The 13,886-nt window shown below is 34.8% G+C and overlaps 1 protein-coding gene across 4 annotated transcripts in view; it reads right to left on the bottom strand.

Annotated features, from left to right (window-relative positions):
* The window catches only part of tmem8b (transmembrane protein 8B), a 180,737-nt gene that overhangs the window by 17,702 nt on the left and 149,149 nt on the right, over nucleotides 1–13,886 (bottom strand). For all 4 annotated transcript variants that reach the window (XM_048189051.1, XM_048189052.1, XM_048189049.1 and 1 more), the window contains 3 exons: nucleotides 8,742–8,838; nucleotides 7,613–7,736; nucleotides 6,586–6,728 (listed from right to left, as the gene is read on the bottom strand). In XM_048189051.1, coding sequence (XP_048045008.1) covers nucleotides 6,586–6,728; nucleotides 7,613–7,736; nucleotides 8,742–8,838 — 364 coding nt within the window. The remainder of the gene's footprint in view (nucleotides 1–6,585; nucleotides 6,729–7,612; nucleotides 7,737–8,741; nucleotides 8,839–13,886) is intronic.

Here is a 13,886-nt window from a genome sequence, read left to right as displayed (position 1 = left end):
CGATATTTAAATATATATATATATATATATATATATATATATATATATATATATATATAATAAATGAACACTTTGTCAGTTTGAAACAGGAACTTCCAGTGCAGTGTTTTCAGTTTTCATAATAAGGAAAACATATTAAAAAATCAAGTTTTTAATGTTGTTTATATGCCTATGTAGTGTTTTTAATATGCTTTAAGACAAACCATGTGCAAATTCATCAGTCAACACCACTGCTGAGCATTTTATGTTTGAAACTGCAGTAAACCAAAGACAGTCTAAAACACATGGTTTGAAATCGGCTCTGAGCATGTGCATGTGACTGTGATTCATGTGCATATTCAGTCAGTGTGGCATCGCACGTCAAGTTCTGAGAAAGCTATTCAGTACATTATAAATTCTGATTCTGGCCGCCTCTGGAATGGATCAAACCATAGATATTAGCCTACGTGATAAGTTCAAATAAATACGTTGGAAATCCACTCTCATTCAATGATGTACATTTATTTCATGTCTGAAAACTCCAAAAAGGAACAAAATTGTCAAACATCCATTTAGCGCATGTTCAGATGCACAGCTGTTAAAGTACACATGAAATCAAAATTGACCTTATTTAGTTAGCTCAAATTGCTAGTTTTGTGGTGAACAATTCATCCATGCAAGTCAATCCACACAAATTCGTAATATTTAATCAAAATCTGAAATGGTGAGTTGTTATTCACCAGCACCCACTGCACGAATGTGGCAAAATCCTTCCGAGGACCGCTTCCTGGGAGGCGTGCCCGAGACCGCTCGCTTAGGCTGGAGTGGTAAAACACGCAGAGCAAGCGGTTGGGAAAGTGTGTTTGGCATGCCAAAATTCCCTTGTGTGTGCTTCCAGGGAGCTGTCCCTCTGCTCCAGCCCAGGCATAGGTGGGTTACTGCTGGGTCCATATTGACAGGAAGGGAAAAAAAACAAAAAGAAAAGAAAACTCCACAAAACTGTATTGGTCCGTTCTTCTGTTGGTGTAGCAAGGAACAAGGACGAAGGAGAATAGGTTGAGAAGTCTTTAATGACAAAACAGGCAAGATCACACAAAACACAGCAGCATTAATGAGAACGAACGAGGAATGAGGGAGAACACAGGGTATATATACAAGATGCAAACAAAAGGAACTTAAAAAGATGATTAATGAGACACAGGTGAAAGGAATGACTAATTAAACAGAATGGGGAAATCTAGGTCAAACTAAAGATAACAGTGAACATGTAACAATTGTAAAGTGTTACCACAAATTCAACACAAATTGGATTCATAAAGACGTCACTGTTTCTGAATGAATGATTCAGTGATACAGTTTTAACAATAATTTTGTTGCCCCCTAGTGGCGTAACAATGCAATCGATATATTTGTTAGCCTATTTGAAGCTTTTTCAAAAGGTTTTGATCGGTAACGCAGACAACAGCGTTTATCTGAATAATAAACTTTTGTATACTTCTATGATAATTGGAATATTTGTAACAGAAATCATGATGTTTAAAAAGATTGTTTGTGAAGCTGTTTATATCTCTCTAGATCAGCGGGAGCACAAACGCACATTTGAATCTCGCGATTTTATTTTTGTCAAAGGTTTAATTTAGCCTACACGGGTGAATCGTTGTCATTTATGAATTAGATTATAAGTCTATATAGGTTAGTAAATAGAGAATGCAATCTTTTAAAGATTAATAGTGCTTTGTGTACCTCTCCCTCTCTCTGCATTGATATCTGACGATAAAAGAGTAGCGCGAGAGCTTTTCAGTTCATTCATTGTTATAATATTCATGAGGTGAGACGTTTCTATTTAAGGACATGCTCCTCGCACTTATTTCTGGTTAAGAACTGGTTCTTTGTTCCCAACACTAGTTACCACTTCCCTACGTTCTGCTCCACTGGTCTGAAAAAAACTTTTTGGCTGGAAGACATCGTTTCATACAGTCGTGTGACCACGATGATATTGAGACAATTTTGCTATCGCAATACCACAATATTGATACGGTTACATCCCTAATTTCTTGTGATGGGCAATCTCAAAACTGCTTCATGAAGCTTTGAAGCTTTACGAATCTTTTGTTTGGTTTGGAGCATGTATCAAACTGCCAAAGTCACGTGAACCATTACAATTTCGAAACACTTATGATGTAATGAAGCCTTGTTTACTAAAATCACATGACTTTGGCAGTTTGAGACACGCTCCGAACCACTGATTCAAAACAAAAGATTCATAAAGCTTCGAAGCTTCTTGAAGCAGTGTTTTGAAATCATCCATCACTAGATATTGCTGAAAAGTCATTATTTATTTTTTTTGGGGGGGTTGAACCACTGCATGAACTGTTTTAAATATGTCTTTAGTAAATTTCTGGGCATTTGAAAGTGTAATTATCTTGCTGTCAATGGAGGCCTCACTGAGCCATCGAATTTCATCAAAAATATCTTAATTTGTGTTCCGAAGATTAGCAAAGGTCTTACAGGTGTGGAACAACATGAGGGTGAGTAATTAATGACAGAATTTTCATTTTTGGGTGAACTAACCCTTTAAGCAGCACAACTGTTTTCAACATTAATAATAAGAAGAAAAGTTCAGCATAGAATGATTTCTGAAGGATCGTGTAGCACTGAACACTGGAGTAATGGCTGCTGAAAATTCAGCTTTACATCACAAGAATAAATTAATTAAAAAATATATTAAAATAGAAAACAGTCACTTTAAAATGTAATAATATTTCATAAGATTGTTATATTTTTGATTAAAAAAAAAATTGGTGAGCATAAGCATAAGAGACTTTCCTGAACATTAAAAAAAAAAAAAAATCTTACCAACCCCAAACTTTTGAATGGTATTGTGTGTAAAATATACAACACAAACACATTGGCAATGCATGTAAAACTAACAAAAGGAGGAAAAAACATCACAGAAATACACATGTACTTTCTCCCTGGTTCACACACATATTCTGTTCCTCATCTGTCAGCTGTTGTAAACAGCTTCATAAATATAGATTGGATTCGGGCAGCATACTGTTATATAAACACCATGAAGGAAATAGATGCACTGCACCTCTAACCTCTCATAGAAAACGGCAGAAAACATATCACAAATCTCTCTGATTACGAAGCCTTAATTAGCCACACCACAAACAAAAATCCTCAAAGGCATGTAGTGATTGAAGTCTCACTGAGTATCGACAAAGACGGTCAATTGAGCTTTTCCAGACACTCGAGAACAGAGAAGAGCTTTGCATGCGTGCAGTATCACAGCACTAAGCTGTTTGCCAGAAAACATTCATTAAAAGGGTAAATTTGTCTATGCTAATGACAAAAGAAACTATGGGTAGGAATCCAGAGGGAAAGGGGAAACGAGGCACCAGAGCTTCATAATGGCGCTGTAATTGAGAGGTTGTGATTAGCATATTTCTCAGGATCATCAAATGTCCTCTAATTAAAAACCACTTGATTTGTGATCTCATCGTTATAGAGCGACATGATTGGCACATGTGTAATTGAACCATTTAACATGCCAATTAGCTTTGATTGGCATCTGACAGTAGAGGAGAAAGATATTAAATGAAATTATAAAATATTACAGTGATAATCATCATATTAATCGCTAGGGTGATATCTCCCTGGGGAAAGGGGTAGACTTGTTCACTTGTTAAATGACAGAATTCCTGCTCCTTTATTTTCCTAAAAGCTGACGTGTCAAGGAGTTTTCAAGCACATGTGTAACATTACATGTGTAACAACCTAAAATTATCCTGCAAGCCTACTGGGGTATTTCAATGTCTCTTTTAATTTGTGACACATAATTATTATGTCTACAATGGCAAGTATATGAGTTTTTTTTTTTGTTTTTTTTTCTTGCAGGTTACTACAAATCTAATAAAAAGAAAATAGAAGAAAAAAGAAATGCAAATCTATTTGTGACACATGCTGGCAAAGTGAATCGCAAATTATCAAATATTAGTTATTGTTATTTTGTTATTGTATATACCCATTTATTAAAAAAACCTTCAAAATGATGTATGATTTGTTGGAATCGGACATAAAAAGTCTGAGCTACACCTGTTTGAATCAGCAAAGCCAATTTTGAGAAAAATCGAGTTAAAGTTTTCTGAAATGTTCCACAACAAAATAACCAGCAAAATCACTGGTAATAACACCCAAATTTGGCACAAATAAACAGCAGAAACATCATTTTATATGAACAAAGGAAAGGTACTCAGAAAAAAATACAAAGATACTAAATGTTAAATTGCTATTTGGAGCATTGGGATCGCTAGACGAAGGCTTAACGAACTCTTTTTTTGTGAAAACCTCAAATTAAACAGAAATGCCTGTTTTGCCTGTAGCTCGAAATTAGCCTGTGCACATTCCGACTCATTTTCACAGCACGGGTCACAATATGTGTAAAGAACAAAAAGCTTATAGGCCTACAACCAAGCCAAACAGAAATATCTATGAGAAGGTAAAACAAATTAGACATTAGATAAATGTGCACTCAATTATTTCTATACAACCAAAATCCAGAGCAAGTTAAAAATACATACTATGGTTTTAAAAATTTAGGGTGAGTAACTGTTTTCAGCATTGACAATAAGTATAAATGTATCTTTCTGAACACCAAATCAGCATATAAGAATGATTTCTGAAGGATCATGTGACACTAAAAAACTGGATTAATGACAGCTGAAAATTCAGCACTGCCATTACAGGAATACATTTTTAAATATAATGTATGCAGAATGCAATGATGTGAAAGTTTCAAATTTCAATATTTTATTCAGAATACAACATAGATGACATATCAAATGTTTAAACTGAGAAAATGTATCATTTTAAGGGAAAAATAAGCTGATTTTAAATTTCATGGCATCAACACATTTCAAAAAAGTTGGGACAAGGTCATGTTTACCACTGTGTGGCATCCCCTCTTCTTTTTATAACAGTCTGCAAATGTCTAGGGACTGAAGAGACAAGTTGCTCAAGTTTAGGAATAGGAATGTTGTCCCATTCTTGTCTAATACAGGCTTCTAGTTGCGCAACTGTCTGTCACATCTTCCTCTTTATGATGCGCCAAATGTTTTCTATGGGTGAAAGATCTGGACTGCAGGCTGGCCATTTCAGTACCCGGATCCTTCTTCTATGCAGCCATGATGTTGTAATTGATGCAGTATGTGGTCTGGCATTGTCATGTTGGAAAATGCAAGGTCTTCCCTGAAAGAGACGACATCTGGATGGGAGCATATGTTGTTCTAGATCTTGGATATACCTTTCAGCATTGATGGTGCCTTTCCAGATGTGTAAGCTGCCCGTGCCACACGCACTCATGCAATCCCATACCATCAGAGATGCAGGCTTCTGAACTGAGCGCTGATAACAACTTGGGTTGTCCTTGTCCTCTTTAGTCCGGATGACATGGCGTCCCAGTTTTCCAAAAAGAACTTCAAATTTTGATTCGTCTGACCACAGAACAGTTTTCCACTTTGCCACAGTCCATTTTAAATGAGCCTTGGCCCAGAGAAAACGCCTGCACTTCTGGATCATGTTTAGATATGGCTTCTTTTTTGACCTATAGACTTTTAGCCGGCAACGGCGAATGGCACGGTGGATTGTGTTCACAGACAATGTTTTCTGGGAGTATTCCTGAGCCCATGTTGTGATTTCCATTACAGTAGCGTTCCTGTATGTGATGCAGTGCCGCCTAAGGGCCCGAAGATCACGGGCATTCAGTATGGTTTTCTGGCCTTGACCCTTACGCACAGAGATTGTTGCAGATTCTCTGAATCTTTAGATGATATTATGCACTGTAGATGATGATAACTTCAAAGTCTTTGCAATTTTTCTCTGAGAAACTCCTTTTTGATATTGCTCCACTATTTTTTGCCGCAGCATTGGGGGAATTGGTGATCCTCTGCCCATCTTGAATTCTGAGAGACACTGACACTCTGAGAGGCTCTTTTTATACCCAATCATGTTGCCAATTGACCTAATAAGTTGCAAATTGGTCTTCCAGCTGTTCCTTATATGTACATTTAACTTTTCCGGCCTCTTATTGCTACCTGTCCCAACTTTTTTAAAATGTGTAGGTCTCATGAAATCCAAAATGAGCCCATTTCAAAATGTCTCACTTTCAACATTTGATATGTTATCTATATTCTATTGTGAATAAAATATATGTTTATGAGATTTGTAAATTATTGCATTCCTTTTTTATTCACAATTTGTACAGTGTCCCAACCTTTTGGAATCGGGTTTGTATATATATATATGTATATATAAATCGGGTTTGTTTGTATATATATATATATATATATATATATATATTTTTTTTTTTTTTTTTTTTTTTTAAAGAATATGCAATATGTTATAGTTTTGAATCTTTACAAAGATATTGCCAGGTCTTTGCTGATTCCCAACCATAAACATTACCTTGTACATCAATTTAGTACACACACCAGGAAATTCAAAGACAACGCATTTGAATGTTTTTCACAAAGTTACAACTCATTTACCCCACTCATTTTATATAAGAGAACACATGGGTTAAGAAAGTTCATGAGCGCTCACCAGCTTTACACTCGCATGCAGCATACAGGTAGTTGTTGGTGCGCAGGAGTTTGCACTGGCCATAGGTGCCGCAGTCATTGATGCAGGGGGTCAGGTAAGAGCGGAGATACACCTCAGCTGTTACATTAGTACACAGCTCAAACCTACAAAAGAATGTGGAGATGATAAGAATGAAGTAAAATATAAGCTTTTAGGAATACTTTCAAGGAATGAATACGGTCTCAAATTTCTTTGAACATTCTGTGAATACTGAAAAAGTTTTTTCCCCTGCAACTACAATGAAAGGGGATTGCAAAAGCTTTTAAGCTTTGTGTGAGAAATAGACCGACATTAGAGATGTTATCTGCTGTGTTGTGTCTCACACACCGCCATATTATGGCTTCAGAAGAATTATAGTGCTTTTTGTGTCCTTCTTTTGTTTGTTTTTGAGGTTGAACTCAGTCCCATTCATTGTAATTTCTTAGAAAATAGAAAGCAGCAAAGCCTTGTAAATAACTTATTTTGTGTTCAATGGATGGAAAAAAAAAATCAGGTTTGGATCAACATGAAGGTGAGTAAATGATGACAAGTTGAACTATCCCTGCGATCTATATGGAGGTTAAAACACTCAAAATGACCTCACATTCAAAGGCGAGCAGATATGCTATAATCTCTACGGTAGTGTGAAGGTACATAATGTATAGCCTCTGTGTGCAATATTAAATGAAGATGTCAAACTTTACCTGAACTCTCCCTGTCAGAACTAATTTTCATTTTGAATGAGATAAAGTAAGGTTATGAGAAACTAGTTCAACATAAAAGTGAATTCATGAATAGCTTTACAAGTATTTCAAAGTAGCAAATACGACACACCCCCACAGTTCACATGCTGCTACTACTGTACGTGCTAAATGTTAAATATATGGAGTGCTATGAATATTTTCCATCCTTTTCTCAGCTTCGAAAAAAATTAGACTGCTAAACTGAGGTCTGATAATTTAGTGCAAATACACAGATTCTACATTTGAAGAGATGCAAATGTCCTCACCCGTGTTCAGTGGCACACAGAGAGCGCAGGCTCAGATACCACGTGCCCGTCTGTGGGTAGGGTATCCTCAGCTTGGTGATATTTGTGGTGGTGTTAATGGAGAGATGAAATCCTGAAACTGATTCTGAAGAGGAAAGAGCACAAACAGATAAAGGACAAGACAAATGCTATCAAATTCCACTATTGGTTATGACTGAACTCACAGTTATTATTGTGAGAGTTCTAAAGAAAACTCTAGTAAAGATGAGTGATGTGCTTAAAACTTACATTATGGACCATAAAATAAAATTCATGTGATAGAAGCAAGTTTACCACATCCTACCTGCAACTATGTGATGCAATTTAGTTGGCATTTGCATACAAATGCCGACATCTTTCTTTATTTCACCTGAATTGTTTCCTAAAAAGGCACTACATTATTTTTAGTGCCGTGATTTTGGATCAAAGCCATAGGGAACTTCATGCAATGGTATAAATTCAGAGATGTCTTCATGAACATTATAGCAAATGGCCTTGGCCCAAAGCAATTTAAAAGACGAACCGAAATAAATGTAAACATTCCCTACACTTTGGTTGCCAAACGTTCACATCAAAAAATACAGCAACGTTTTTTTAGGCATTACGAGAGCCATTTTGGTGCATGTATGTTTTACAGTTCATTACCATATATTCAATTCATATTCATTCAACTACAGTAGCATATTGATACTAAAATCTGCTTTTACCTTAAATAATGCTCACAAAACCATAATAATGCTGTATATACAAAAGAAAGGCCACATCAATTAGAATCAAAAATAAAAGTGGACAGAAAATAGTCACTAAAATAGTATTAATGAAACATAACATAAAACAGACTATGGCACATAACTGATAACAAATAACAAGAATTTATTTAAATAAAATATTATCAAATTTGATGTGTCACAGTCACACACGGATTTCTGGCCACAATCCCTTTATTCTTTCCAATAAATTTACTAATCGATTAATTTTTCACTGCATATTGTTTTTACCATAGTATTTTAGCACTCTTTTTATTGCAAACTTTTTCACAGAATGGGAGGGTGAAGATAACTACACATAGCTTAAAGAGTTTAGTCTCAGATATAATAGTAGATTGTCCTACCAGATTCACATGAGACTGACGTGTTGTCATGAAGAGACAGTGGCATCCCATGATTCAAGCAGCCAAAGATCGTAATATTCTCTCCTCTTACTGAAGACTGGAAGAAAAAAAAGAGACAAAGTAATCTGGTTTAAATCCTGTTAAAGATAAGTGAACATCATAGTTAATTAACAAGCCAGTGACACAAAGCAGGTCAAAAGAGGGTTTGGCGGGCAAAGGAGAAGGCTGTGATATAACTATTCAAGATGTGATAATTTCATAGGAACATCAAAGCAAAAGAATTTCTTTGTAGCTGAGTGAAAGGCCAATCATCTCCCACCGCGAGCCCCCTATCCACCGATGTCTGGAAATAAAGACGTTCGCCCTTGCCTTTCACCCTGTTCATAAATAATACAGTGAGGCTTGATGAATAAGCGAATCCTAGACATGGAGCAAATTAGTGATCTTTCTCACATACGCAAATTTTGGGGGAGAAAGAGGAAAAATAACACTTTGAAGCAAAGTATCATGTTCTCTGACTAATCAGGGTTGTTGATTACATTTTACGACAGAAAGCAGTTGGACAGCAAATGATATTGTTTAATAATTAAATGACATGTCTTGTTCTTGGTGCCATTTCAACCCCAGTCCTCTGGGGGCTCTAAAAAGTCAATCATCTGGACCTCAAAAAATAATAGTGCTAACGTGTCTAAAAGTTTAAAAACATAATGATTTATTTATGTAGCAAAATCAAAGTAAATAGCTTTGTAAATATTTATAGGGGAAGTGCATAAGTTTAGTGTCAACAAATGGAATTTAACTTTTAGAAACAGCTTAAATAGCTATATATATACTTAGAGCAGTACAACAGGGCTAAATGTGCACTGGGGTAAAAGGCGCATTTGATTTTATTCTCTTTAAACCACTAGATGGCACAAAAATTCAGCTCAGCACCCTTCTTAAGAACCGCTTGATTTCTGCGCTAATTTGATATAATATGTAATGTTTCGTTTTTTTCCCAAATGTTGTAGATTAATGTAGAAAATGAGAATCGATAACATTTTAAGAAAAAGGTTAAAGAATATATAAAAGTATTTGGTATTTGTGGTAAAAAAAAAAAGCACCCCTGCTGTTGGGCAAAAGGCGCAATAACTAACATGATAATAAACAGCTGGCTGACTTTTCCATTTGTTGACATGACATGGTTAGATTCAGATGGTAAATATCAAGTTGGGTGTCCAGTTTGGAGATAATCACCATAATTATAATGAAACCATCATATTTAAAAAGATTAATCATATCATATAATAAAATTTGTGACCCTGGACCACAAAACCGCACGGGTATATTTGTAGCAATAGCCAACAATACATTGTATGGGTCAAAATTATCGATTTTTTTATTATTATTTCAAAAATCATTAGGATATTAAGTAAAGATCATGTTAAATGAAGATATTTTGTAAATTTTCTACCGTAAATATATTTTTAAAAAATCCTGTAAGTAATATGCATTGCTAAAGACTTAATTTGGATAACTTTAAAGGCGATTTTCTCAATATTTAGATTTTTTTGCACCCTTAGATTTCAGATTTTCAAATAGTTGTACCTCGGTCAAATATTGCCCTATCCTAACAAACCATACATCATTGGAAAGCTTATGTATATATCTCTTTTTCAAAAAAATGTACCCTTATGACTGGTTTTGTGGTCCAGGGTCACATATATGCATTTATTACTAATGTAAGGCTATATTAAATTAATATGGGATCTTATCAATGCTTTCAGAATCTTTACTTTTTAAAATAATTTTATGTATTTTTAAAATGCACATAATTTTAATGACTGTATATTTATTGAACAAAAAAAATGTATGAGGTGACAAGGTGGGCCTTTTCCCCTGTGTGTGAGGTAAAAGGCCCACCTTGCCACATCATACATTTAGGAGATTTTTAAACATACAAACCACTTTTATGATTTATTTTCAATCAAAATCTTTAGCTCCATCAATGTTCAATAAAAAACATACATATTTTTTCGGCAATCATACACTATGGGAGTAGCGGAAAGGGTGCTTAGGGTGCGCCTTTAGCCCCATTGTATGTTTCTTTAAATGTTTTTAACCCGTCTATATATAACATAAAATAGTAAATACATAAATATTATAATGTACAAATAACCACACCTTGAGAAATTCTATACTATTCACATTCATAATATCTAGCAAGCTTTAGTCATCCATCATTGCAAATCTATGGCATTGTCTCTTCCTGCATAAGGCCTGACAGCTTTACACAATAGACAATGAAAACAAGAGCCACTGTCTGTGACATATGAATGTCTGCAACCATGTCATCTAAATGAACCAACAGCGTCTCAAACACAGGCTTTTTTCGAGCCAGTGTTTTTAGTAATCAGTACAAAAGCAAATGAAATATCCTGGCTTCTCTTTTGCTCGATATTCAGCGTTGAGTGCTTTAATGTCAATGCTGTGCCAAGCACCTGTGTTGAGTTGGCCTCAGACCAGACCCTAATCAGTGATGTAAGTTTTTAACAATGACGGATGACCAGCTGGGTTCACTCAGGGCAGCTCTTGGCTGTCATTCAAGACAGTTTAAAAATTAACAGCCCACAAAAGTTTCCTTCATGCATTTCAAAACTGTACTGACCACAAGATGGTTGACAGATGTGCTGTCAAATGTAAAAGCCACATCTACCGCAGTATTGGCATTCATTAGACAGGGCAACACCTGATCAGTGAAAAGAACTGACTGTGACGGAAGGAGAAGCAATTTGCTGTTAAGAATGAATATTCCACCAATAACTAGGATACAATGGACTAGTGTTGTTCAGTGTAATGTAAAGTCGTTTTATCAGAAGATCAAGATATGACATGTTGATTAAAAATTACGAAATAAAAAAAAGTGGTTGTCTATATGAGTCATTAACTCAACAGATTTGCTCAGAAATTAGAAATGGAACACATCCTTATGAGTGACTCACTCAATCATACACACTGATTCGTTAAAAAATGTTGATGCATTGAGTAATGAAACACAACTACTGCTTTTTGCTTGCAACAGCTATGAAGACTTTGTTTGGGACTATTTTCGTTGGCAGAGAAAAAAAAGTCACAGTGAAGGATCTAAGGGTTTTCAATAACAACCTGTGTGTTTTACTTTAAGAAAGCAACCATACATTGGTGTGGTTTCATTTTCTTTGTTTTTATATTTAATTTCATAATCATTTATAATCAATAGTCATTTATGTACTGTAGTTGTCATTTGAGTTATCATTTATATTATTATTTGATTTACATAATTTATCATTTAATCCTTTTATTTCCATCATTTTATATTACTTATTTTACATAAATCCTTGCTCTTGCAATGCTTGCTATTGTCATTTAATCTTATGATTGTGAAGGGATGTTTGCCTTCATGAGTAGGAGATAAAAGAATGTCTCCATTTCAAGGTTTTTAATCATCACAGGACGATGTTATGAAACGGTAATTTTCCATTGTTTTTCCCTTGGTTTAATATCACATGTGTACTAGTCAGATGATGTCCGAGCATTAAGTAGTGTAACATCCAGACAAAGTCTAAGCATTGAAACATACGCAACTAAGATTATTCAATAAACTCTGCTATTGTATTATCATGACTTCGTCTCCTGCTTCTGCTCTTTTCTGGCTTTCTAAGTCAAACTCTCAGGATGACAGAAGGCTGTTAATAGAGTCTTGAGGTACCAGACAAGACTTTCTGTTGACAGGTTTTGCTGGTTTGCACACCAGACAAAACAAGATCCAACGTCTGGTCTGGGGCTGGATTTGATATTTATGGGGATTCCATCCAATCTAACAAAAGTAACTATGAATATTGTATCTAAAATGTAAGTTACTCAATATTTAAATTATTTATTGAACTGCATAGAGAAAGTATCACACACACACACAATCATTTTCCTAAATATCAGCACATTGCTCTTGCGACAATGCTTAAATATCAATAAAACTAAGTAGCACATTTTATTTTACTGATTCAAACTGAAAGCATTATATGCTGTCAGAGTAAAATGGCTGAATTACATATAATTGAGGAAAGCACAGCGATCTTAATAAGTTGAAGAGCAAGTAAGGAAGAATTGCACCCAGATGGGAGGAAAAATTGAGGTAAATCAGATTAAAAAAAATAACACTCTGTGCCTCTGCTCTAGTACTCTGAACTTTTTTCAACTTTTCATCTTCAGTCAATGGAGTATAAAAGGGGGAAAAAAGTCTTTTAACTGCAGTGCCATTAGAATAAGGCTGGGTTCCCAAAGCACTATAAGACATTAGTCGCACATAAGTACTTAATGTCTACGGCAAGTATTCCAAAAGTGTTGTTATCTAAGCAGTGAGTGAAATTTTTTGTAAATTAAAAAGAGCATCTGACCACTCGTAACCCATTACTTGAACTTGGAAACTTTCTACTTTTGCAGTTTATTGGGGAAAATGGACAGAAAGTGTACACTATATTAAAGAATAAAAAAAAAAAAAGTTTTGGTAAAAAAAAAAAAAAACTTCTAAAGCAATACTTTACTCTGTGCATGTCACTCGAACACTTTGCAAAGGCCTAATATAATAACCTATTCAGAATAGAGGGAAGATAGTGGTATGATAAATTATTTATAATAACAATAATAATATTAATAGTAATGTTGTTATTGTTCTTCTTTTTATAATTATTAGTAACATTATTATTATATGAGATATGAAACAGTCCTTATGCATGAAAAAATAAATAATTTGAGTGTCTCTGAAATGAGCATACACATACAGTACAACCTTCAAAATGTCCATATTGTGTGTAATTACACAACATACAATAATTTCTACTTAATCTGTTTAGATATTGGTTGCCATATTCAAGTTACAATAATCTCCAGAGTATGATTTACAAGATTATCTGTATGTCTAGCAGCAATTGATATTTCCTGTACAGAATACTTAAATTCTATCTAATTCTGTATGTTGAAATATTTCTGCAATATTTTAACCCTGCTAATTACAAATATGTTATTTTGTCTGTCCTCCTGAGGGTGACATTTTTTGTCTGTCAACCTTTGTTTTTAAAATGTCTTCTGAGGGACCTGGTACATTCACTAGCTGCCTACAGACTTGAAGGA

The sequence above is a fragment of the Megalobrama amblycephala genome, linkage group LG4 (assembly GCF_018812025.1).
Source record: "Megalobrama amblycephala isolate DHTTF-2021 linkage group LG4, ASM1881202v1, whole genome shotgun sequence".
NCBI classification, from domain to species: domain Eukaryota; kingdom Metazoa; phylum Chordata; class Actinopteri; order Cypriniformes; family Xenocyprididae; genus Megalobrama; species Megalobrama amblycephala.
Note: the sequence above shows the minus strand (reverse complement) of the source record. Positions and strands in the feature narration are given on the sequence as shown.